This window comes from Xenia sp. Carnegie-2017, unplaced genomic scaffold, assembly GCF_021976095.1.
Source record: "Xenia sp. Carnegie-2017 unplaced genomic scaffold, XeniaSp_v1 HiC_scaffold_6, whole genome shotgun sequence".
In the NCBI taxonomy this organism is placed as follows: domain Eukaryota; kingdom Metazoa; phylum Cnidaria; class Anthozoa; order Malacalcyonacea; family Xeniidae; genus Xenia; species Xenia sp. Carnegie-2017.
In genome coordinates, this window is record NW_025813526.1 from 17,949,346 (window position 1) to 17,975,350 (window position 26,005).

Below are 26,005 nucleotides of genomic sequence, written 5' to 3' on the forward strand. Positions count from 1 at the left end.
TCTTTACTCAAGACATCTTCAGAGAGTAATTTATGTTAGTATTAAATGATTAATAGGATGTTATAACAAATAAATATATTTACATAAGGCGTTAGCATAGAAAAAGTAGACGGTGTGAAATGGATTGCATAAATTATGAAGTAATGAAGCTAAATATCGTAAATTTTCAAAAGATAAAGAGGATTAGAACTGCCTTGGACGCTAAGCGAAGGCTTTTATTTATTGATTAAGAGGCTCTCGTGAATGGAAAGTTCATAGGAATCATGAAGAGGAAATCGTTTTAAAACTGTCAAGGTTGCATGGGGATGTGTTTAAACGTATTTATGTGAGGGAAAATGCTCTATTACCCACCCAGGGACGGAAAATTGACTACATGTATTGGGATAGTCCAAATTCTTTTGAATGTCTGGTGTGTAAATTGTTGCTTAAATTATTTTTATTAAAAAAATTGCAAAATGCTACTGCTGATACTTTTTTTACTTTCGCGCTAACGTTTATTTTTATCTTGGCGCACAATAAAGGTCTTGGTCGGCATGCAATAGGAGCGGCTTTCGTATTGTCTTTTTTGAAAAAAAACACACAATTTTCATGGAACAACATAGGTTTTTTCTGGTCAATTCATTACAGGGTCAACAAATATCTCATGAAACCTGGGGTGTCCAAACCTGACTATTGCCTTTTCCTTAATTTAACAATTGTTGATGATGCAAAAACTGCTATTTTAGACTTTGTTTTTGCTAGAAAAGATTTTTTCATTTCTTCTCTGAATATTAGATTTTGTCAAACTCACATATATAAACTTGTGCGTTATGCAAATCAGTTTAATCGGTATGTATGCATGTGAGATAAAACGACTACCTCCGTCCTCCATTTTGACTTTCTTTTGTTGCAACCAGAACACGTTGTTTTTGATTTTATTTGTTCCACTTTTTTTCACTGTTCAAGTATGAAGTTATTAAAAAATATTACTACATCCTTAAATTTTTGTCCAGTTTATTGGGCAAGATTTAGTAAAAGTTGTTGATATCAAGTTTCATCCGTTGATTTCAGTGAATTCATCTGGCGAGATGAAGTGCATTTGACTAACATAGAAATTCAACGTTCATTTTTTCTAATCTTTAAGTAAAAAATGATTGCAATCTATTCCAACAATCAAAAATTACACACGATCGGGAATCATCTATATTGCACATGAGTGTATGAGGTATAAATTTTTCTTAAAGAATTGCATGGTCATGAGTACAAACATTAAATTTGAATTGCACTAACATTACGTAAATATTTTACGTTAAAATGCTTGGGCAATTAAATTCACTTTCTTGAGTGTTGTCGTTGCCTGCTGGTCATCTTAAAGTTATTTCATATGATAAATTACCACCTGATGCGTTGCGAAGATTACGTAAGCAGTTTTATTCCAGTTTTCTTTTTGTTCATCTCTTTCTTTATATCAGGCGATTGGCTTACTTTACAAAAATAATGGAAGCGAAACAAAGAATTTCACAAAATCTATAATAAGTTATATCAAACCACAGGATTTTATGTTTAAAAACACTGTCTACGCTTTACATACGGTAAAGCTGCTCAATCACAGTAGCTACACGTAAAACATTTTTCACATTTGTCTTTCAAAATTTCCTTTGCTTGTTTTCTGAAAAGATCTGTAACATACTAACTTTTCGATGCTCTCTATGATTTTCCTTTTCATAGCACTGATATAAATAAAGTTTGCAATGTTATATTAACTTTTGCGTGTTATTACGTGATTCTATCAATTCCATTTTTGTTTTTTAAGATAAACATCAATGGAGTTATCTCATTCCTTCAAGAATTTATACTATACAAACCTGACCCATTCCCTTTGGGAAACAATAGTCGTCTAATTGCACCCTTTTGGGCAGATGTCGACACCAGAAGAGGAGGCAATATATATTACAGAGAAAGTCAAGATCTTGCTATTCTAAAAAGAGCTTCAGCGGAAGTTAGAAAATATGAAGTTAGTCAAAGGCGATTCTTTGCAAAGTGGGTCTTGATTGCTACATGGTTAAAGGTTGCACCTTATGGTGGCTCTTCGGATCGTAATGTAAATAATTTTTTTTTGAATGTAAACCTTTCATAATGGGGAGAATTTTTTCATGGTAATTACTTTTTCTAAGTCAAGATCTGTAAAAATTTTAAGTTGTTTAAGTTATTTTGCATATACTTGTTTGCATTCCTAATAAAAAGGCAACGAATCAAAGATGTAAGTTGCTTATGCTTTGCAATATATTTTTGTGCTCATTTTAACAATGGGCTCGATTTTATGTTTACACTATGAGAGCAAAATATGTCTTCTTCACTATTTCAAAACGATATAAAAGTTAATGGTAGAACCTAAAACATGACGGTCTTTGTTTGAAGTGACATATGACTTCGATTATTTTAACCGTTTACATACATAGAAACGTCTTCCTTTCTTACAGAACAGCTTCCAAGTGATTTTAGCAACAGACGGTATTAATTCATTTTCAATATTTTACTACAATAAAATCAAATGGACATACGGTAGTGAGAGTGACGAAATTCCAGCACAAGTAAGTATTCGAATGATGTATAATTCAAAAAATGGATATATGTACAATACTTCATAATATACATGTTGCTATTCACTATATAAACAATGCCAGCTGTGATACGTCAACTAACTGCAAATAATTTTAGATATGTCTAATTATGAGGTCATTTTCAGAGATAATTGTAGTTATCTGTAGGATGCCGTCATATCTCCAATTACTAGTCCTGGAATTATTGACGCCGTTATAAAAATGCCAGTTTTTAGAAGAAATTAAATCATTACGTCTACTGTCAATAATTTAAGTGTTTTTAGAATCATTTACCATATAATTAAAGAATTATTTAGAGCCAGAAGAGGTAAAGAAGCAACACATGGCGAAGGGATGGATATCTTGTTTACAAACATTTTTTATAAGACTTCATTTCTAAAAATTCACTTAGCAATGGCTTTCGCAAAATTTTTTATATTTGAATTGCATTGTCATTTCGTAAGATTAATGGTGCGTAAAAAATCATCAAACTGTTAAAACAGATAATAGCATCTATAAGACAATGATTTAATTGAGAAATGATTAAAAAAAACAACTTCGTAAATTTGGTTATAATTACTTATATAAATTAAAAAGTTATATTCATGAATTAGTATTTATTTCAGGCTGGTTTCAACGCAGGTGATGGTAAAAACTTTTTAAACATTCCAAATTCTCGTACTCCTGAGATAGTCAACATTACTTCAACATCTAACAAACAGAAGCCTGGAGTATGGTTTTTTAAAGTCGATGGAGAAACAGTGAAAAACGAAGAGTGCAAGGAAAGTGGATGTATGATCTACCATAATATTGCGGTATTATAGTGACTGACTTTGGTTTATCAAATGTGTTAAGTAAAAAGTTCACACTTTTTAAACAAGAAAATTATAGTGAGATTGTTGTATGCAGATGATCTATTATACTTGTAAATTTTATTTATTTTACAAAATGTGTATATGGGTACTTTAATTATTAATTACATTTATAGATTTGGTGATTTCACCTAGATCGGGGATTGAGTTAGGTGGAACAGAAGTTTATGTTGGTGGACCCTGTTATAAGCCTGGATATACTATCATTTGTCGCTTTATGGGGAAATTAACTTCAAAAGCAAAATACATTAGTCCAGAACAAACTTCTTGCATCACCCCTCCACTCTATGTGAGTGGCCGTATTTTATTTGAGCTGTCTTTGGATGGTGGTGCTACCTACAATTTTAATGGCAGCTTCCGATCAAGTAAGTGTTTGTTATGGAAGTATCTATTAAGTAAGAATATGTTTAATAGAGTGCATGGACGTAAACAAGAGCATTTATCACAAATTGCTCAGATAAGTTGTAAGAAGCAAAAAACTTGAAATCAAATTAATTACCATCAATATTATATATGACACACTTGCAAAACGACTCAACTCAGCCAAGTAGGTCAACTTGCCTAGAGGGGACAACTTTCCCATGAAATCGTCTTCTCGGTGTACACAATCAATTAATATATGGCTTACTCGAATGTTAGCTTCTTCAATAGCGCCTTAATAAAAATAGATAATAAAAACTATGAAGATTATGCTACTTCATCTTGATTATCACTCGACACGGATCGTTTATAATCAGTTACTACAGTTGTTCGTTGCGATATAGAGCATCTAAAATTATAATTTTATAGTGGCAAAAACAAAATGCTAACCAACGAACTATGGGAATTTTCTTTTGAGTCAAAAACATGGCAAGGTATGAGTCGCCGTTTTTCAACGAGTATTCAACGTATATTCCGAAGTTACAAATTTAAAATTGGCGTCGAAAAATGACGTTTTTTCAACGTTAAAATTAAGTGGAGGCAACCACGTCTTTCTGAAGGTCGCTATTTTCGACGCAATTTCGAAGGTCAATCCGACGTCAATTGCCCACTGGAAGAAAACAATTATCGCAAACATTTTACGTCCTTATTTTATTCGGAAGATGACTCCCACTAATGTTTCAAAACGTTGCTAAATATTAACACCTTATCTACTAATGTGGATGATCTACATTTACTAGCATGTAGCTGATGCTCTTTGGTTGAAACCATTTACTTTATTATTGCATTCTTGCTGTTAAAAATATTCACCGCAAAACACCGTATTTTTTAGTCCATCATACCTAAACTTAGCATCATTGCTCGTGAAAAAGAGTAACGTAAATTCTTGTGTGACGTAAAGCATACGTTCATATAGTACCATTAGGAAGAAATCCACCAGACGTTCAAGGATTGGAAGTGGAAAAGTGGGCAGATTCCACCAGAACAGTTTTGACGTGGAATAAAAACGAAATAAACTCTTCACATGTGAACATCACAATCCAAAATGGATTTTTTCTCCAGAAACTGAACGATTTAGTCACTTTTCACGATGTTCCTAATTCTGGACGCTATGAACTTGATTTCAGTTATGGTAGTATCTTAAAGAACTCAAGGTAAACATCATTTTTTTAGGCGTTTTGCAATGAATTATGCCTTAAAATCAATGGTTGCAACACTTTGATTTTTATTGACCCTTGTTTTTTAGCTATTGGGGGGTCTACAAATGTCCCCCAACATTTCAGTAAATTAGCAATTGTTATAAGAAAATATTTGCGGTGTTTTTGGATTAGAAAAAAAGAAGTGGGGAAAAAAGAGGCTTGTAAAACGCAGCCTAATTATCTTCTCTTATTAATTGTGCAGGAATCTGTAAAGTCTTTTCTTTACTTGCCAAATTTGTTATTAACATTACCTGCTGAGCAAGAGAACGATTTAATTTAGTGATAGCATGACAATGATAGAGCAGTACAAACAAAGAAAATTAAAATAACCAAAATTTTGCATAATTTATCTTTTTTTTCTGCTTCAAACTAATATTTGATAAGAAAAACATGTTTAAATGTAGCTGATGCCATTTTTTCTTGCGAGAAGTGTGTTTTAGTTTAGTATTTGTACGTGACCACTTAGTTTTTCGTTGCAGAAACAAACGAAAAAGAAGAAGTCTTACGTCTCCAATTTCAATTCTTAACATTAAGGCATCATCACCTGGCAAAAATTCAAAAACGCTTTTTAGTGCTGTTTTTATTTCATCACGTGACCCATGTGCAACATATCTCTCATTTTTAGATGGAATCAATGGTATAGTAAAAATGATTTTCTTTATAAAATTTTACACAATAAAATCTAATAGACACGATTTGAACGTAATGACATCTTACACAAAGGACAGATGGTTATAGCAGTGACAATTTAATTATTGTCTTTTCTCTATATTAAGTGAAAGAGTTGTCTGCATGCCCTACGAGCATACGACAAGCAAGAGTAGATGAGCAATTTGTCGAAGATGTTGGAGTTAAAAGCCGTTTGATAAACTACTTTCATTCTGGCAAGACATCTTGTTATCGATCACGAAGTTCCAGGTTTGTGTTAAGTAATGCTAAATATGAACGTCTTCTCCCTATGGCTGTTAGCGTTTTTACTCATATTTAATGTTAGAATGTTTCTATCAGGAGAATTCGTATTATTTATGGTTTCATTTTATTGTTTTTTCATTTTCAATTTTTTTAGTGATTTCATATATTACCTATTTACTTTTATTGTTTATGAAATACAAGAATACTAACTATAAGATTATTAAAATATTGAACGGTTATCTTTTTCAATATGTTATTGCTAGCAATTTAATTTTCATTACTGAAGAATCTTAAATAAAACTTGCAGTATGTTTTGTCAAGCATAAATGGAAAAGAATAACGTTTTTCAGAGTATTTAAAAGGCATTGGACACTTTTTGTTTTATGAATGAACATTTTTCCCATTGGATGTCTTATGAGATTATGTTGCGATAGAGATAAATTACGAAGAAAAGGACTTTGAGTGCGTTGACATAATAATTAACGTTTACTTAATTTTACATTGTTTTCTATCTCATCATGTTATAAGTATGAAACTAAAATATAAGCTTAAGTTAGGATGAAATTTTTGTGGATAACACAAGAGAAAAAAATTTTATGCAGAACGTCAAAGCATCCAAAAATATAATACATGAAATCAATTGCACTAAAATTTAAAAATACCTCGCTTTTTGTGTACTATAGCTCAACCGAGAACTACAATTTGTAACTGAGTGGGTTATACCTCTGTTAATTAGAATGAAGGTTAACATCTAATACTAACTGATATAGTCTTGGTTAAATAAGTACCCCAATTAATATTTCTGATTATTATTTAATTCTTTGATATGTGTAATGACCCTGCTATACTTGCTTGTTGCGTTTTATTTTGTGCTGTATTCAAGTAGAGCTAAACAATAAATATATCGTAACTTGCTTCATATGCTGCGTTTGTACAAAACTATAGAATCATTAAAAGCTGAACAGCTCCCTAAAGCTCAAACGAAAAAGGGTACGTCAGCATATCGTTGACTTCATCCTCTAAAATTAAAACTGTTCATATGCCTATTGGCAGAGCGATGCTCTTCCCATCTTTTAATGATGTCTCAGCAAAAAATGTGTTTGCATCAGTCGCCATGCTTGGGGGAAATCCCATTTAAAAAGAAATATTTATATTAATTTTATGCTCTGTAATTTTATGCATCATCGGCTGTTTAATGTACTGCCCCAACATGGATGATTTGTCTTCACATGCAAACTCTCCATTTGTTCCCGTATCTTAGTACAGTCTACATTCTTGCATACAATGTGTATTGCTTATCACACAGCCTTTCTCGATTGTAAAAGACATCTCATAAAAAATTATACAAAGTGTCCATTATTCCGATTTTTACCTTTTAGTGCATCAGGTAAAGAGCAACAATGTTGCTATAGTGATCAAGGAAAGCTAATAGTGGGACCTCCACGTGGTGGAACACCGGATAGGGAATCACCTGAGAACAGTGTATGGAATCATTATAGAAAAGATGTGTTACCTTTTTATGCTTGTTGTCATTCCCTGAAAACTTGTGGTCAATACTACAGCAAACGGCCTTCTGATGATGGTGCTGGATATGTACCACCACCTGTTGGTGAGTACTTCATTTAGATTAATGTCTAAAATTGGCTGAACCAAAAATTAAATTAATTTATTAATTTAATTAAATATGCAAATTGTTCTTGGGTTTGTCTGTAAAATTCATATATACATAAAAAAGCACAGTTTGCTGTTTTTTTTTTGGAAAAAAGCTACATAAGTATTCAAATCATTGGTCTGTTAAATTGATATAACAAAACGCAGTTTTTGCTTAGACCTCTACAAACACAAATTTTGTTCGTTAATTGTGTCAATTTTGTATATCGATGGTAATAGAACTCAGTATCATTCAAATTAATGATGGACTTTAGCATTAATTATCTCATATTGTTTTGTACCTTAGCTGATACCAGGGGAGATCCTCACTTGTCCACATTTGATGGAACATTTTATACATTTAATGGTCATGGTGAATATGTTCTCTTACATATCAACAATGGTGAGGATCTACAATTTCAAGGAAGAATGATACCAATTCCTGATGATCAAGGCAACACCACGAAAGCAACTGCACTCACAGCATTTGCTATAAAGGAAGCAGCAAGTGACACTTTACAGGTAAATATATGACGAAAGAATTTAAGAGTATTGTAGCAATGTTTTATTGATTTCAATGTGCTAGTACTGAAACGAGTTACGAGTTATTTGAGCTCTTCCATATAATTTGCGAAATGTGTTTTCCATAAATAAATTTTCCTTGCTTAAATAAATGTATTTTACGTAAAAGAATTAATTGTATGTAAGAGTAGATACTAAATTATTATTTTTCAAAAATACTTTTTATCATAACTTTTTTGTTGAAGGTTGAGTTCAACAAAAGACTAAAAGTTATTGTTTATGTCAACGGAGAAAAAATTCAATTCGATGAGCAAACGAGACTGGACTTCAAAGAAGTTTTTCTTATTAAACACAATATAACTAAAATTGGTATTTACTTCTCGTCTGGAGTGTCAGTTGAGACAAAGTCAATTGAAGATTTTTTAAACTATCAAATTTCAATCCCACAGAAGTTTAAAGGTAATTACTAGATAGATAGGTTGCTTTACTTTAGACTTTTTCTTAATATTTTGAGCATATTCTTTACGTTGGAATATAAACAGAAGACTAAACAATGATTTTCACTTTTATAATACATATCTTCTTGTGTTCAATCACAGGAAAAATAGTAAATTAAAGAGAAATTTTAAAGACATAAAACTTTCTTGAGAAAATTTTGCACTGCAACAAAAAATATTTTCAATTTCATATTTTTGTTTGCAGGAAATACATCTGGACTTCTTGGCTTTTGGGACGATGGTACAGAAAAGAATTTTATTGCCAAACGGAAGCTTCATTCAAACTAATTCAAGTGATCGAACCTTACATTACGAATTCGGCTTAAAATGTAAGTTTTTTCAAATTTATTAAATAAAAAAAGGAAAATAATAGAAAAATAAGGAGCAGTGGCGCAAACAAGGGAGAGGGGATTTCCACACGTTAAAAGAACAAAGGCAATATATTTGTAAAAAAGGGAAATCAGGATAGAAAATTTAGGTGACACATACTTGACTACCTTTGTTTTGGATGACAACCTTCATCCCAACAATTTGACAAGTTTTCTTCTCTATTTTAATCTAACAACAGAAAATGCGTACTATCGTTACCAGTGGTATTCTAACCATTTGGTTCGATAATTTTTTTTTGTATGTTGTGCATATATGTCAATGAAAATATTCTCACTATACAACGTATAGCAATTGCTTATGAACCAAGAAAGGCTATGAAGTCTGTATGATTATGTCAGTCAAACGTAACAGAATATATGAGTTATAGGCATTTAAAACAAGGTTCTCTATTTTGCGCACATGTCATGATAAATAAATGATGAATGAGCGATCATCATTAGATGTAGAATGAAGTAAGAATGAATTGTAAGAATCGTGTAAAAATAATATAAGAATGAACTTTACATGACAATATCTCGTGTTGTAGACGTCATTAGGGTTCTCTTTGATGAAAGTAATACGCTTTAAGATATTAAATATACTTCAATATAGTGCTATTTTCGCTTTCGTTTATTTTAAATCGAATCAAAGATTTTGGAAATGGTTGTATTTATAGGTAATCATTAAATTAATGTTTTCTAATGGCATATAACTTTCAGAATAGCGTAAAATCATACCCCAAAACAGGGGAGCATGTCTTTCATGAAATGCTTAGAGTATGAATATTTGCCCCCAAAAGTTTATGTCAAGGTACACCACTATTAAGCAAATGACTAAAGCTAATGTAAGTTAGCTGTAACGGTCTTTCGCATCCCAAAAATATCCTAAATAAAGTTCATTGAGAGAAATAATGCTAAACTAGGGAACCTTTTTCGATTTGCTTATGTGAAAAGAAAATAATCTGTTTTGTAACAAGGAGACCAATGATTCTTTCTAGAAAAAATCAAAATGCAACACTTGTTTCCGTAAAAAGCTTTTGTGATAAAAAATACAATTTGAATTAGGAGACCACAATATATTTACAGGGATTGTCAACAGCAGCAAAACTTTGTTCAAGTACCCGAGTGGAAAGAGTTATAACACTTTTGTTGATCAGACATTTACACCAATGTTTTTGGATGAGTCAAACACATTGTTTTCTGACGATGATTTGGAGCGGCGAGCAAGGTCTGTTTGTGGTGAAAACAAAGAATGTTTATTTGATGTCGCTGTCACAGGAAAGACAAGTATTGGCGAAGCAACTTTAAAATCTTTTAAAGAACTACAAATAAGAAAAATGACTCCATTGTTGGTGAGATGAATAAAGTTTGATCATTCAATATGTACTTGCGTTTCAAGAACCTGTTACGAAAGCTATATCTTAAATCCTCCTTTTTTTCATAGTTTAAGTTAGCAATATTTTGCAAAGCTAAGTTTTTATTTCAGTCGCGGCTCCTATCTATTTTGGTTGTGATGGTATTCAAGACAGTGAAAATAAAACAGACTTTTGTGGTGTTTGTGGAGGTGATAATTCCACGTGCACAAATTGTCAAGGTGTTGTCCAACCTGGGTTTATTGCAAATGTAACTTGTGGTAAGTGGCTGTAAGTTGTACATTGTTAGAATTAATCGATACTTGAGACTTTCCATATTGCTGATCTTTTCCTCATTGCCTGCTAATATATTGCGAAATGAAGCTTATGAGTACGGAATTTATTGGCTATATAAGCTCTACAGATCATGCATATTGATATTGTAACACATAACATTAAAAAAATATAACAATCGAGCATGAAGTAGACCTGTTCGTATTTGAAATACTGTGAAATAACATTGAGTTATGGTATTTCAAAAGTACGTTAATACTACAGCAATTTTTAGCCTGTGATTTGCATATTTGTTTCATAGGAGACACAATTTTGCATTTAGTATGCTGGTTGGGGTTTTTTGTTTACTATACGAAATTTTTGCGCTGTCTCAATTAACATTTTATTAAATTGGTTCTCTAGCGGTCTTTTCAATACGACAAAAAAAGGAAAAAATCATAATTTTAGCTAAAATAATAACCACTATTGTTTTATAATATGAAGCATACTCCGATTATAACATTCATGATTAACTAAAGAAAAGAAATAGGACATTTTTTATTGGAAAGGTTATATTTTGAATTTGTTACAGATTCATCATGCGAATATATTTACAAGCCAGCTGATGCTCTACTCATACGTGCGCTACTAATATAAGCATCCTATGATGTTTAATTTGAATAATTATGATTGAAATATATTTAAATTATGTAGTCTCATCTATACATTTTAGAGAATAAAAACAACGACGATCTTTATACTTATTTTATATCTTAATACTGATGTTTCAAAAATATCTATATGCACGCCATTACATTATGTCTTTGAAATGAAAATGATTCTGGCACAAATTAAGTATAAAGCTTAAATTAGTTAACCCTAATGAACCATCTAATTTTACTAACACTCAGGAACTTTTTAAAATATGTCATTAAAATAACTTCATGATTCACAAATTTCTTACATGAAGGAAAAGGAAATTCATCACGTTTGTTTACTAACTTTTTTTCAGGATTTCATAAAAAGTAACCTTGAAATATTTAGAAAAATTTAAAAATTCATCTTTTGTATATCGCTCTACTAATACGTTTGTTTGGTAACATTAGCGATATGATAGTAGAAATAGCGGTGCAATATGAGAAATGAAGTTTTTATGGAATCAATTTGGCTTGAGAGATGGTTCTCAATGTTTGAATAGCTTAGGGATTTCTTCGTGAATTTATACAGGTGTTTATCAAGAATGGAGTGAATGGAGTGTTTGTTTCAAGAAAAACGACAAAGATACGAAAATGAGAAATCGAACTTGCTCTGAAGCTGGCCAATGTGGATATCTTGGTGAAAACATTCAACACAAGTCTTGCGATGATGGTAAGTGTATATTTTAAAGATAGTTGTGTTTTATACATGCTTAGACATCACGCAAAGAATATTTTCTTGACACATACGTTATTGCACAATATGTCATTATAATTATGTAATCCGGATTTATCACTGACAACTTAAGCCCGGTTTCCAGATAATCGTCTTGATCGTCTGTCGTCTGTATTCCTGCTATATGAAAGTTTTAGAACAGTAACATTATTTATTTATTAAAAAATCTGTTATTTTTACAGTAAGTAAGATTTGAATATAATAGGATTAAATAAGCGGGTTGACCATCCAGTGGCTCAACTTCTTTGATGTGAAAACACATCAATCAGTTTAGGTAGTAATTAAGAGATGATTTAGTTTGTAGGCGATAACAAGAATAATTTCTTTTTCGGACATTGAATCCAATAAGATGCTTTATTACGAAACAAAAAGTTTCTCTCTTTGCGTGTTGTTCTAAAATCTTGTCGACATCCTTTCCTGTTTACATGCATTTCTTTTAAAAACTGCTGTTATATTTATCATGCACAATTATACATTGTACGTTGAATTATTTTTGTCTCTTTTTGAATGCAATTTTTTGTTTTTAATTATAAGAGGCTATTTGATGGTTGATGCTTGTAGAACTTTGGTGTCGAGCTTGTTTGGGCTGCCTAAATAGTATCTAACATAACTATTAAATGTTCACCATAAATCACCTAAAGAAAATAAGAGCATCAATTTTATTAATTTACTTTTCTTTTCTTTAAGATATAAACAAATGTCTTTGTAACCCTTGCCACAACAGTGCTAACTGCATTGACAATGAAGGGTCTTACAAGTGCAATTGCAAAAATTCTTGATATTTTTTAATTTCATGCATCTGTACAAAGTTTTTCATCAATTTTTTTTTCATTTAGATATTAACGAATGCCTTTCTAATCCTTGTAAAGTCAAATGTACTGATAATGAAGGATCGTATGAATGTCACTGTAGAGAAAGATGCTCCGATGTTGACAGTTTTTCCCTTATAATGGACATAAAATATGCTGGATTTGCTGGAGATTTACTACAAATTACGTGCAGTTTTAACGGTACATCTACACCAAGTTTTGTATGGAAAAATGGTAGCCAATTGCTCTCTTTCTCGGAAAGAATAAAAATTGAAACAAATGGCAAAATCTCAAATCTTTTTGTTCGCAAAACACTAAAAACTGATTCCGGTTTTTACCAATGCATCGCAAGGTTAGATATGTTTCTATTGCTTTTTTAGTTCTTTGAGACTGGAATTCGTTTATCTTTTTACGACGATTGATGACGCGTATATTGGAGTGAAGCATGTAATACAGACTAGGTTTATATTAGAGCAAATGTTCACATATCTAATTCATACAATGAGTAGTAGACAAATTTCAAAACCTTTTCATGTTTTACAAAACTTTGCTAGGAAAGCTGAATACATCATTTACAGCAATGTCTCTATTAAAGTAAAAGTCGCTCCAGTTGTGTCTGTTTTTCCACATTCAATATCTACTAAAGAAGGTATGTATTTGCTTACTTGAGTTGAATTTCTGGGGCCGGTTGCACGAGGCTTAGATAGCGTTATCCATTGGATAGTTAAAATTGTCAAACTTGGAAAAAACGTGTTTATAATTTCATTACGACAAAGAATTTTTGTAATCTTAGAAGCAATATTTCATTTCAGTGATTGCTCAGTTCAAATTTTATATTTTTACTTTTTAAAAGGTTTTATAAAAGTTTAAAAAAATTTGCTGTCCAATGGATAACGCTATTCCTGCAACTGGCCCCTGATGTTTTTACACATCGCTATAAAAATGCACTAAACCCATCCAACATTATTTTGCATATTTCTATTATCTTTTCATGGATACTTGGGGAAAGCATATTTAATCCATAAACCATTGAAATCTATGGATGGTATTTTGCGGTTAGTTTTTATAGAGTAGGCTTACCAATCGTGTTGAGATGCTACTATATTGAATATTTTACACAGAATTCTCTTGTGGGCATGTTCATATGTTTTATCAAACTATCGTTTGCTAATAATATGTAAGCCATATTAAATTAAAGTTATTTTATTTTTAATTTTACTTTTAGTAATTGCATTATTCTTTTGATAAAATATGATTCATATATAAAAAAAAATCTCCAATTCTGTTCATGTATATTTTTGTCATTTAATGAAGTCGTCTGCAATTTTTTTGTTTTTCTATAGATGACGTAGTGTTACTCACTTGTCATGTGCTTGAAGGCGATGAGAAAAATATAAAAATTTTATGGTTCAACAAGTCATATCCAAAAGTTCACATGCATCGAGGAAGACAACTTAATCTTACAAACCTCGTCCAACTAACAGATCGTAAAAGCTTTTCAGAAGAGTATTGGTGCACTGCTAAAAACTCAGATGGTAAAAATCGAAGTCGGAACGTAAAAGTTGTCTTAGTGTCAAAAGGTACGCCCTTTTTTCTCTGTTTTACTGCAAATCAACCATTCTAACAATGAAGAATATATACTACCTAGTATAACTGTAATTTTGCCCATGTATAGTGCAGGTAGATATGCTAAAAAAAAGTGTCATTCTTTATGTCTTTGTTTAATTTTATTCCTGCATGCATAGTGCAATAATAAAAGGCTCCTGTCGACAAGGTAAAACGTGTGAGCTTTAAAATATGAGAAGAACTATTTAAGACCTACACAAGGACCCCTACAGTCTGTCCTTGATTATGCATATTGTTCTCATTTACGGGTTCTTCCTAAAGCCTTGCTTCGTCAAAATGAAATATTTTACCAAATGGTGAATTTTACGTTAGATTTTAAAAATTTGAGGATTTTCTTTCGCAAGGATACAAAAGATTATCAAAACTATGATAAACTATAGACTTTAAACGTTGTCTTTCCTTCATTGTTTCTTGATAAATGTTTTTGTACTTCTGGCAGTTTTCTGTAAAAGCTTGCATTTTACATTGAAAACGTAGGTTTCACTGACTTCTGCTCGAAAGAATCATCTGGTGGTTATGTTTGGAAGAAAACTCCAGTTGGATCAACTGTCGTTATTGACTGCGGCCAAAATAAGACAGGTTAGTTATTATTCTATTTTGATTTTTCTGCAAGATGGCCAGTAGCAGATCTAGAGTAAGTCAAATAACATCGAAAATGGTCTTTGTAAGCAGTGCAATCCCATAGGGAAATTTTTGAAATCAAATAATCTTCGTAAAAATTTTCACTTATAAAATTATTACTAATGTATTTTGAAATTTAAACGTTGCACTGTAGTATATATGTTTTCACTTTTGCCCAGATCTGCGAATCTTATAGTAAATAGTACAGTAGATTTTTAAATATATCGTACTTTTATTGGCATTGTTTTTGATTTTGATATCTTTAAGACAAGTGTTTTCTTACTCAAAATAGGCCCAAAAAGTCTTGGGTTGACAGAAAAATTTGCTCACTCTCATATATATATACAAAGTGTATTACAATGTTCCTTCCCGGCTATCACCATATTAAAATGATAACTCCTGCACTTGGGACACAGGACGTATATATATATAAATAACTACGACTTTAAAAGAAAATCACTAGCCACCAAAGAAGGCATATGAATTTTACGAGAAAAAATCTAAAGCAATAAGATTGAAACTAAAGAACACACACTCAAAATGTATTTTGTCGAGCTAAATACGAAAACATGTAAACTTTGTATCAATGCTTAAATATGCCAAAGATTTTTTAAGTTGGTGCATGATAAAAAAGCAGAAACATCTATAACCATTAAACTTGCCTTTACTTAAGTTAATCAGCAACTCTTATAAAAGGATTTTGCTATATATAGCTCTATGAAAGATGAAACGAAATTAGTACTTTTGTTTGAAGAGCACTGCATGTATTTAAGCAAAAAATTCGTGTTCTGCTTAAAAGATTACTGAACTTCTTTTTGGCGATGTAATATATACTGGTAACAGCGTCAAAATTTTTCGGATATTTTTTATTTTGATAAAAAATTCAAGTTTTTGAAATCGTGAAGAACAATTACGACCGATTTGTTGGTTTATATTTTTTTGCTACTTACTAAAAATTTATTGTGTAAATACACCAGACAAGGAAAGTGCTTATATCACATGTTGTTGCATAGTATTTTCTTATGCACATATAGTTGAAATGAACTTATGCGTATGCTTGGCTTAATATTTACATGGTGAAAAATTTGAAGAAAATCCATATGATTGTTTACATAGGCATAATGAACAAAATAGCACTTCGTTTTTCTTTATGAAATATTGATTTGTATAATGTAGTGTAAAATTTGTTCAACACCACAACCCTTTGGAATGTGTTGTATTCTTTGCCACTAAAATGAAACTTTCTCGTGCACTTTCCTTTATGCTTTGTATTTAGTATATCGTGCAATTTCAATGAAAACTAACAACACTTTAGAAAACATGTAGTACACAAAATTAGTATATAGACTTTTTGTTTGTCGTGCACCCTGCTTACCTAGCAAACACATATGTTGTTTTATATGAAAAGTTAACGAGCATGGAAGCATTTGCTTTACAAACAGAAGCATGCAGACATATTTACGATTTTATGAAAAAGATATATAATTTTGACCGTTAAAGGAAATATAGAATTTGGTTTGCATGATATGACTTGGAAGAAACGACTATTTGTTTCATAGCTATATAGATGTCAAAAAATCCTATTATAGCTATTTAGAAACTATTCAATACATATTTGTACTTGTTAATGCTTTCCGACATTGGTAATTTTTTTGATTTTTCTAAAATATTGCTTTTAACTGAAATATTTTCTTGTCTTAGAACAATTGGCAATGTCCTCTGTCTATTTCACTTTTTCTTTGTTTAATACATAGGAATAGCTTCAAGGTCTTGCTCACTCGTCGCTGGAAACCCAAAATGGCGTCCTGTTGATATTTCGAAATGTAGATCAGAAGAAGTCGTAGATCTCCTGGATCAGGTGAATATTTCAATTTCCCTTGCAACTAGCTCAGTAACATTACACACAGTGAGTGTTATAAATTCACCATTTAATACCAGGTATCAAGGCTTGATGAAGGTTTCGCAAGTAACGTCAGTGAAATTATAAAAAAAACAGAAACTGTTACAGATGTTGTTAAATTATCGCAAAAGGACGTCGAGGATCTCGTGTCGATTTTAAAAATAACACAAAATAAAACGGCGACTCAAAGTGATCGCGAGAACTTCATTCGATCTTCCAGCAATATTGTTGGCCGTGGACAAAGAAATGTGTGGAAAAACATACCGGTGAGAGAAAAATGCAATTTTAATGCTTGATGAAAATATAGAACATTTTTCATTGTTCATTATTTGGAAATAATGAACGGAAAAAATTCAAGGGTTCATTGGAGTTCATTTGGAAATACCTCTTGTCGATAGCAGTTTTTTAGCTATAAAGCAATTTGCGCTGTGTTAGCCTTTTTCAATTGTGCTATTTTTCTTTGGATTCACATTGCTTGGGAAGCGTTAAAGTTCCTTAATTTTAAAGTATGATTTCCCAATTTTTTAATAAGACATTCACAATACTAAATTTGCTCTGAATGCGTATGAAAAATCTAGAACTGCTTTTATTCGTGTAATATTAGCAATAAGATGGCTAAGCTTATTGCGAGTAATGTTTTTAGTGAAACACCTTAATCATGTTTTTCATTTCTCAACTTATTAAGCATATCATATAAAACAATATCTGTAGACCTTCCACTTACTGTCCTCCCGACTGCAATGAGCAGCAAACGTCGAAGCGAATCACGGAGTTCCGGGTTTGTGACCAGAATAGCCAGTTTAATAGGTGGAAGGTCTACTTATTTTTTCAATTAGTCTTCTTTCTTCAGTATGCCAGTGATAACTGAGTTAGACTAAGATGTAATATGCTTATTAAGTACAGAAATGAAAAACATGATTAAGGTGTTTCACTAAGAACATTACTAGCAATAAGCTTAATCAACTTATTATGAATTTAGAGAGAGGCTTTATTAATTGCTTTCGATCGTCTTCAACTAAATTTTTTTTGGCCTCAATCACCTTCATTATCTGTAAGCTTTATGCATGATGACATTAAATCATAGCGTTTTACTATTTTTTAGGAAAGAAACACTTTAGCAAGACAAATTATCAGTGGCGCCGATCTTAATGCTAAAAAATTTGTTGCCGAAAGTAAAAAAATTGGTGAAGAGGTTTCTTTCAAAACAACTAACATTCAAGTAATTGGTATAAAACTCCCTGAAAACCAAAAATCGATCCGAAGAAATTAAACTGGTAGACACAGGCGGTCAGGGCGTTCGATTTCACACAAGTCTTGCGAACGGTCTACAACAAGCCACTGTTGTAAAGTACTCGTCAATTAAGGATATTTTATCTTCTGAAGAACTGAAAAAATCTGTAGATAAAACTATAAAGTCAAGTGGAAATTTAACCATCCAGAGTACGATCTTGTCTTTCACCACCACACCAAAACTTTATGTTACCCAAGCTATTCAAATTATCTTGAAAAATAATCAGGTACGAACGTAATCCGCCGATTTCAAGTTTCAAACCTATTCTCTGCTCCTCTTACAGTAGTATTTGTTTTTCTTTATTACAGAGTGGTTTTGATGACCCTAAAAGAGAATGTGTGTTTATTGAGCCGGATGTCAATGGTAGCAAATGGAGTGGTGAAGGATGTATGCTAAATGAAAAAGAATCCTCAGAAGACAGCGTCATATGTGATTGTGATCACAATACAGCTTTTGCTATAATGATGGATACAACTGGTGTTAAGGTATAAGTCTATACCTATTACGTATTCGTAAACGCCAAGTACTTGCCACTTAATGTTAGTGTAGCATTTTTCCACACCATTTTTCGGAGGATGAAACACAGCTCAAGATAGATATAAAGAAAAATCATTCATATATGATAATTTAAATTGTTCTTCAGTAGCAATTACGCAAGCAATGTTTACAAAAAAACCTTTAATGCACAATGGAGTTTTTGTTCTCTCAACAACAATCCAAGCATAACTATAAATAAATCTGCTGTAAAAAGACGTAAAGACGTGCAACGAATTCTGCTTTCTTCACTAAAGCATGTTAAATTTTTTATTCCTTTCATTAATTAATTCCTATTGCCAAATCGCAACTTTTAAATGATAGAAGTTAGAAAATGCTAAAAAAACAGGGGTGGTGAAATAGCCAGAATTTACGTTTGTGAGAACGGCAAAAGATGAAACTTTACTTTATATATTATTATGTTTACATAAAAGATAAAAGTTTCTTCGGATTTTGAATGATTTTTATTGAGCTTTCGACTCGTTGCTTCGAGCCTTCATCAGAATGAGGATATTTATTTACACGTGCTTTTAGCTTGGAGACGTTTAGAGCGTCTAATTGGATTAGTGGGTGGATTAATGTAATTGGATGGGGTGAAATGCGTTGCCATGGGTTTTGGTATATTGTAAATATGATTGGTGTTAATGATATTAGAGTGTAGTGTTTTAGTTTTGGTGTTGTTTTAGTTTTTGTCCTTTTCTTTATTTTTCTTTAGTTTTCTTCAGTTTTTTCTTTTATTATTATGTTTATAGATAACTGAAACTGAACGAGAAGTCTTGGAATATATATCAAATATTGGATGCTCTATATCGCTTTTTGGTATAGTTTTAACATTGCTAACACATGCGTTGTTTTGGAAACATGTAAAATCGCCAAAATCAAAAGTTTTGCTGTGTCTTTGTATTGCTATTGGTTTTACCGACGTTTTTGCTATATTGGAAGGTGTTTCAAGATATAACCCGGTATGTATAAGATGAGGTAAAGAATCAGTAAATGATTTTTCAATTTCATTTTGAAGGAAAAATCGTTAAATTGGATTTTAGCACCTTATTTTGGCAATAAAGCCTTTATACGTTAGCAGAATTTGGCTTTTTGCAATAACCTTAACATGAAAACCAAAAACCGGCTTAGAGTTTAATTCTCATCGAGAATTTAAATTTTGCTGCGTGTAAAGGAAAGCCTTTTACCCGGCCAATAATTGAAGATACGTATTCTTTGAAAAATGTAATGTTTTTAGTTGCTGGATTTCATATATATTTAAACCTTTTTAAAGGAATTTTGCTCAGCTGTTGCAGCTCTTTTGCATTTCTTCCTCCTGTCTGTCTTTGGCTGGATGTTGTGCGAGGGGATTCTTCTATACATAATGCTTATACGAATTTTTGATGGCGTTCGTGGAAAACATTGGAAAATCTTCAATCTTATTGGCTGGGGTATGGACTATATTTTGTTTTTAACTCTCTACAAATAACGGTAACCTGCAACAAACAAGCCTGTTCCTTCCTTAGGTGTTCCATTGATTATAGTTTCCATATCACTTGGCGCTACTCGAGGCAAAGGATACGGTTCAGACAATCTTTGTTGGTTGAGTGTTGAGAGTAAACTAATCTTAGCATTTATTGTTCCTGCATCCCTAGTCATTACGGTAAGGGTGCAATGGTTTTATTTAATGTATATATAACGCTGATATTTTTCCAAGAAGTGAATACAATTATAGGCCGAGGTAAGTTTTAAAAATTGGAATCATTTATGGAGAATCGACATTTGCTTGCTATATTCATCTCCAGCACACAAAGTATTTTTGCTTTTCAAAGAATTTAATTCGATAATAACCCAACAAAATTACATTCTTTGAAGCGTTTGATTTTTACTTAGGCGAATACAATAGTGCTTTTCATGGTAATCTATAAAGTGTTAAACAGTCACAAAGTAAAACAACAAGAGAATCTACAGAAAGTAAAGACGGGTTTAAAAGCTACCATTGTAGTTCTACCTCTTCTTGGTTTGACGTGGTTGTTCGGTTTGATGACATTCAATCGAGAGACAATAGTCTTCCGCTATCTTTTTGCCATCTTCAATTCCGCTCAAGGAATATTTATATTCCTTTTTCACTGTGTCCTAAACAAACAGGTTAGACTAATATACACAAAGGAACATTTTCAGATAAGCAAGAAGTATTGAGGTGATAGTAACAAATGGTAATTTCTTTCAGATGCGAGATATTTTTCGACAAAATACTCAAAGCACTTTCTTATCAAGCCTTGGAATGAAAAAATTACCCCACTCGCAAAATGGTGCGTTTAAAAATGTCTTAGACTTGCAGTTTAAACTTCTATCATACGTCTGGCCATTAAAGGTGTGTATTTTCTTCCCAGTGTCTTCTAGTTCTCCTGCAAGATCCATGAGTTTGAATGCAAGGCATGAAAAGACAAAAAGTACAGAAAGATCACCTTTGGAGGAAAGCTCAGTTAATTCCCATGAGATGACACATCTTTTGCGCGGTAGGTGTGATGTATAGAGTGTTTGCATGTGACGTCAAAGTAGCCATTTTGGGGGAGTACATGAAAGAGCCGATGCTCAATGAAGTATGAAATTAACATAAATTCTTTCTCTATATTCAATTTCCCCCCAGGATTGGCCTAATGAAAACACTTTATACCATATGTTTTTAGTAGCTAACTGCTCTAATATAGAACATGCTTTATAAAACTTTGCAAACTAACAAACATGGCAAAACGTTCATTGTTGAACAATCGTTTCAAAACATACTCATACACTTATATACTGCAGTTTGGCATTTGGTGATATAAAGTGACGAGGAGGGATCGTTGTGCGAATGGGCGGTGCATTATTGAAGCATGTTTGTGGTAGACGAGCATGATTTTGGTTTTTACAGAGCATGTATGAAAATACTATTTTTCTTTTTACAATTTTTTAACAGACAACACCGATGCATTTCAATCGTCTACACAAAGTGGAATTCCTAAAAATAACGATCATGGGATGTTAAAGCTCGATGGGAAAATAGTAACAAATGACGAATCGCCAAATTTATTATGTTTGGAAAATATTGATGAGAAAGCTTCTTCAGCAGTGTAACAACATATCAAACATACAATACTCTGATCAACTAAAGATAAACTTGACTAATTGCCACTAATTTCACATAATATTGACTAAGTTTAATCAAAAAAATTAAGGCAATTTATGAAGTTTCAATGTATGCAGTTTTAACTAAAACGATAATTTTCTTTTAAGCATCAATAAAAATGAGTATAGCTACGTATATTCATATCTAATTGTAATTATATCTTGTTTAAGGAATGAAATTTAAATCTAGAGACATTAGCTGCTGAATTGTTTGTGCAATAAAAACATAATAAGAATGAATAAAGAACGAAAAGTCGAGTACCTTTAGTTGTCAACTTTGAAAAGTTGTCAAAACCACATACTAGTCCTGAGATACTCAAAAACTAAGCTGAGCATAAACATTTTTTGTTCATATGCTTTTCAGGCGGTGGACCAATATGCTCAAAAACACAAAAAAACGCATGCATAAAACCTTCTTTAATATATGACACACTTGCAAAGCGAGTCAACTCTGCCAGGCAGGTCAACTTGCCTAGACGGGATAAATTTCCCATCTAATCCTCTTCTAAGTGTACATAATCAATTAATATATGGCTTACTCGAATGATAGCTTCTTCAATAGCGTCTTAATAAAAATAGATAATAAAAACTATGAAGATTATGCTGCTACATTTTGACTATCACTCGACACGGATCGATTATAATCGGTTACTAGAGTTGTTCGTTGCGATATAGAGCATGAAAAGTTATAATTATATAGTGGCAAAATCAAAATGCTAACCAACAAACTATGGGATTTTCTTTTTGGTCAAAAACATGGCAAAGTATGAATCGTCGTTTTTCAACGAGTATTCAACGTATATTCCAAAGTTACAAATTTAAAATTGGCGTCGAAAAATGACGTTTTTCAACGTTAAAATTAAGTCGAGGCAACCACGCCGTTCTGAAGGTCGCTATTTTCGACGCAATTTTGAAGGTCAATTCGACGTCAATTGCCCACTGGAAGAAAACGATTCTCACAAACATTTTACGTCCTTATTTTTTACTGAAGATGACTCCCACTAATGTTTCAAAACGTTGCTAAATATTAACACCTTATTTACTAACGTGAATGATCTACATTTACTAGCATGTAGCTGATGCTCTTGGGCTTAACTCATTTACTTTATTACTTGCGGTCTTGCTGTTTAAAAATATTCCCCGCAAAACAAATATTTTCTAGACCATCATACCTACACTTAGCATAATTGCACGAGAAAGAAATAGAGTAATGTAAATTCTTGTGTGACGTAAAACATATGTTTATATAGTACCATTAGGAAGAAATCCACCAGACGTTCAAGGATTGGAAGTGGAAAAGTGGGCAGATTCCACCAGAACAGTTTTGACGTGGAATAAAAACGAAATAAACTCTTCACATGTGAACATCACAATCCAAAATGGCTTTTTTCGAAGATACTGAAAGATTTAGTCACTTTTCATGATGTCCCCAATTCTGGCAAGTCTCCACAGACATAAAATAAAGTCTGTTCTAAACCGTAGTATGCTCTCATATGCTCAGACCATGGTCAAAAAAGAAAGTTTCTTTTTGGGGATGATTTACCCAAGCGTCTAAAAGATGCTAAAAAGACGAGTAGTGTCGGTCAAGTTGTTAAAAATAATCAAGCTGGACACATTTCGCATCGTCTGCAACTTTCTTATTACCCGAAATATCAAGATAAACGTATTTGGCGCTATGGACCAGGTGTGTCAAATTTGGATGCTGGCCCACATTCGGATTTTCACCGAAGATTAAACTCTGCTATAAACACACAAAAGCTGATGATTTCTTTAACAGGTGACATCAGGGTTTGAACTTTATGCAACATTTAAACCCCTTGTAACCAAGCCGGCGGCAATAAATGCAACCAATAAACAACGTACTAGAAATAATTAAAGAACTTGACACTATTTTGGAATCATCGGTAAGAAAATGGGAAATATCAATTTCAATTGTGAAAGTATGTTTGACTAAATTAAAATCTCTTTTCAAAGTAGGCAGAATTTCAAATTATTTCTCGGCTTGGCTTGAAATAACATCCGATAAGGAAATCTCATTAGACGTAAAAGGCATGACGATTGTTAGATATGCCAACTCAACATTACTTTGCACCAACAAAATTCACTAGTGCAGAGTTTGATATAATAGATTCTAAAATAGATAAATCCATACCAAAGGCATAATCGAAGAAACGTAAAACCAACCAAACGAAATTCTTTTAAATATTTTTACTAGACGGAAAAAAGACAGCACTTACAGAGTTATACTAAATCTTAAAAAATGTAATCGATGTTTGTCATATTATCATTTTAAAAATGGTTCATTGAGTACGATAATCAAGTTAGTTGACGGAAATTTTTTTATGGCAAGCATCGATATGAAGGATGCTTTTTCCATTCCTATAAATATAAAGATCGGAAACACATGAAATTCCAATGGAATGACAGACTGTATCAATTTACTTGCCTACCTATGGGGTTGTCGAGTGGACCTCAGAAATTCATTAAAATTCTGAAACCACCTTTAGCTTCTCTACATACAAATGGGGACATTATTGTGGACATTTAGACTATTTTTATTTGCAGGGAAAAAGCTATGATGAATGGTGCAGTAATGTTATTGACACTGCGTCCTTATTTATAAAACTTAGATTTCTGAAACATCCAGAAAAATCCGTTTTTGTTCCCACTCAAAAACTAGAAACTTTGCGGTTTGAAATTAATTCTATCACAATGACAGTTAGATTGACTATAGAAAGCCTTAAAATTAGACTGTGAGGCTTGTTCTTGAAAAATTGCATTTAGGAAAGCAGCATACATGTAAATATTTGAATTTATAAAAAAAGTCTCAAAATTCTGTAATGAAACGATCAATCGTTTAATTCAGACACAAATCTTGTTTATGGTAGCTCAGTTGGCTGTCAGTCAAAATTGGTTATAAAAGCAGTCACGATAAGAAAAATTTAAACGAACCTATTACATGATAGAAATTGGACCTTATCCGTCCAGCCACCCTGTTCATCAGTCAAGATCGCTTCAGATCAATGAAAATCGTCTACTGATATGGTTGTGGACCAATGAAATGATTTATATGATACTTTTTGAGCTCCCTTATCCGTCAAGCCAGTCAAATCACTGCCTACCCGCATAAAAGTAAGTCAGTTGATATGATTTAAGAGCAGTTAAAATCAACTCATCTGTTTACTAACAAAACATTTATTGGTGGATTACAAACCTTTCCTGGGAGTTAGAAAATCCTTTGTTAAAATCATCCAACATGACGGCTATGACGTAGCTGCAAACAAGGAATAAGAGTTTAAGTGATAAAACAAACTTTTGACAATTGAACTCAAATGATGATGTAATCAGAAAGTTAATTTTAACAAAAATGTTTTAACTATGATATGGAGATGTAATTTTTTGTACAATAAATATCATCGTGTGACTTGTTGGATATACCGTACATATGCTCCTGTTGTTTTTGCTTCTGTGTCAAAATAGCGTTGCTTTATGTCCATTTTTGAAATCTTCCACCTTGTATGCTTGCATTGCGGTTTGCAAAAGGCGACATTTTTTCATATTGGCTTAAAAAGATAGCATTGGCAATGATGTCATGTCACACAATCAGCTTTTGTATGACTTTCATTTGGCTTTGTACTGGTAGAACTATGGTTAATCGAATAAAATCTTTGAATCCAAAAGAGTTTCCCGTTGATTTCCATGACTCACAGACTCAATAACGGATCCAGCGTTCGTCAAAAAAAATTAAAGCCGCTTGATTTTAAATTAAAAGTATTTTCAGAAAAACACCAATGGTTTTGAATTGCAAAAGAGTATAATTTTACCAATGGACTGGTCTCTAAGGGGCTTATAGAAATGTAAGTACATGCCAAAATGTGCTGAATAATTTATTTTGACGTACGCAAGATCGACTGCCGCTGCATAGAATACGTATTTCTTTGTGTGAATGTCACATGCCACATATTAATAAAAAGTTTTGGAAAGAGGTGGAAGTGACGAAAT

The 26,005-nt window shown here is 32.2% G+C and overlaps 2 protein-coding genes across 4 annotated transcripts in view; both read left to right on the forward strand.

Moving 5' to 3' along the window:
• LOC124456785 (protein mesh-like) overlaps positions 1-26,005 on the forward strand; it is a 41,583-nt gene that overhangs the window by 1,404 nt on the left and 14,174 nt on the right. The window contains exons 2-13 of one of the 3 annotated variants that reach the window (XM_047007126.1): positions 1,793-2,080; positions 2,460-2,570; positions 3,206-3,371; positions 3,568-3,816; positions 4,788-5,025; positions 5,550-5,707; positions 5,847-5,988; positions 7,362-7,591; positions 7,940-8,154; positions 8,400-8,613; positions 8,857-8,980; positions 10,106-10,357. In XM_047007126.1, coding sequence (XP_046863082.1) covers positions 1,793-2,080; positions 2,460-2,570; positions 3,206-3,371; positions 3,568-3,816; positions 4,788-5,025; positions 5,550-5,707; positions 5,847-5,988; positions 7,362-7,591; positions 7,940-8,154; positions 8,400-8,613; positions 8,857-8,939 — 2,094 coding nt within the window. In that variant the 3' untranslated portion in view covers positions 8,940-8,980; positions 10,106-10,357. Of the gene's footprint in view, positions 1-1,792; positions 2,081-2,459; positions 2,571-3,205; positions 3,372-3,567; positions 3,817-4,787; positions 5,026-5,549; positions 5,708-5,846; positions 5,989-7,361; positions 7,592-7,939; positions 8,155-8,399; positions 8,614-8,856; positions 8,981-10,105; positions 10,358-26,005 lie in introns of those variants that run through there. The other 2 variants (XM_047007124.1, XM_047007125.1) reach the window with 2 other exon arrangements.
• Positions 10,239-15,076, forward strand: LOC124456786 (contactin-3-like). Its single transcript, XM_047007127.1, has 7 exons — positions 10,239-10,371; positions 10,506-10,652; positions 11,872-12,012; positions 12,912-13,236; positions 13,439-13,533; positions 14,228-14,464; positions 14,950-15,076. The coding sequence occupies exons 3-7, from the start codon at positions 11,934-11,936 to the stop codon at positions 14,985-14,987; spliced, it is 774 nt and encodes a 257-aa protein (XP_046863083.1). The 5' UTR covers positions 10,239-10,371; positions 10,506-10,652; positions 11,872-11,933; the 3' UTR covers positions 14,988-15,076.

What these genes read in the sequence shown, in the direction of transcription:
- LOC124456786 (XM_047007127.1), top strand. Translation starts at nt 11,934, where the DNA reads ATGAGAAATCGAACTTGCTCTGAAGCTGGCCAATGTGGATATCTTGGT. An exon ending in TTCAATATCTACTAAAGAAG is followed by an intron (nt 13,534 to 14,227) that starts GTATGTATTTGC and finishes GTTTTTCTATAG; the next exon opens with ATGACGTAGTGTTACTCACT. An exon ending in AGTTGTCTTAGTGTCAAAAG is followed by an intron (nt 14,465 to 14,949) that starts GTACGCCCTTTT and finishes TACTTCTGGCAG; the next exon opens with TTTTCTGTAAAAGCTTGCAT.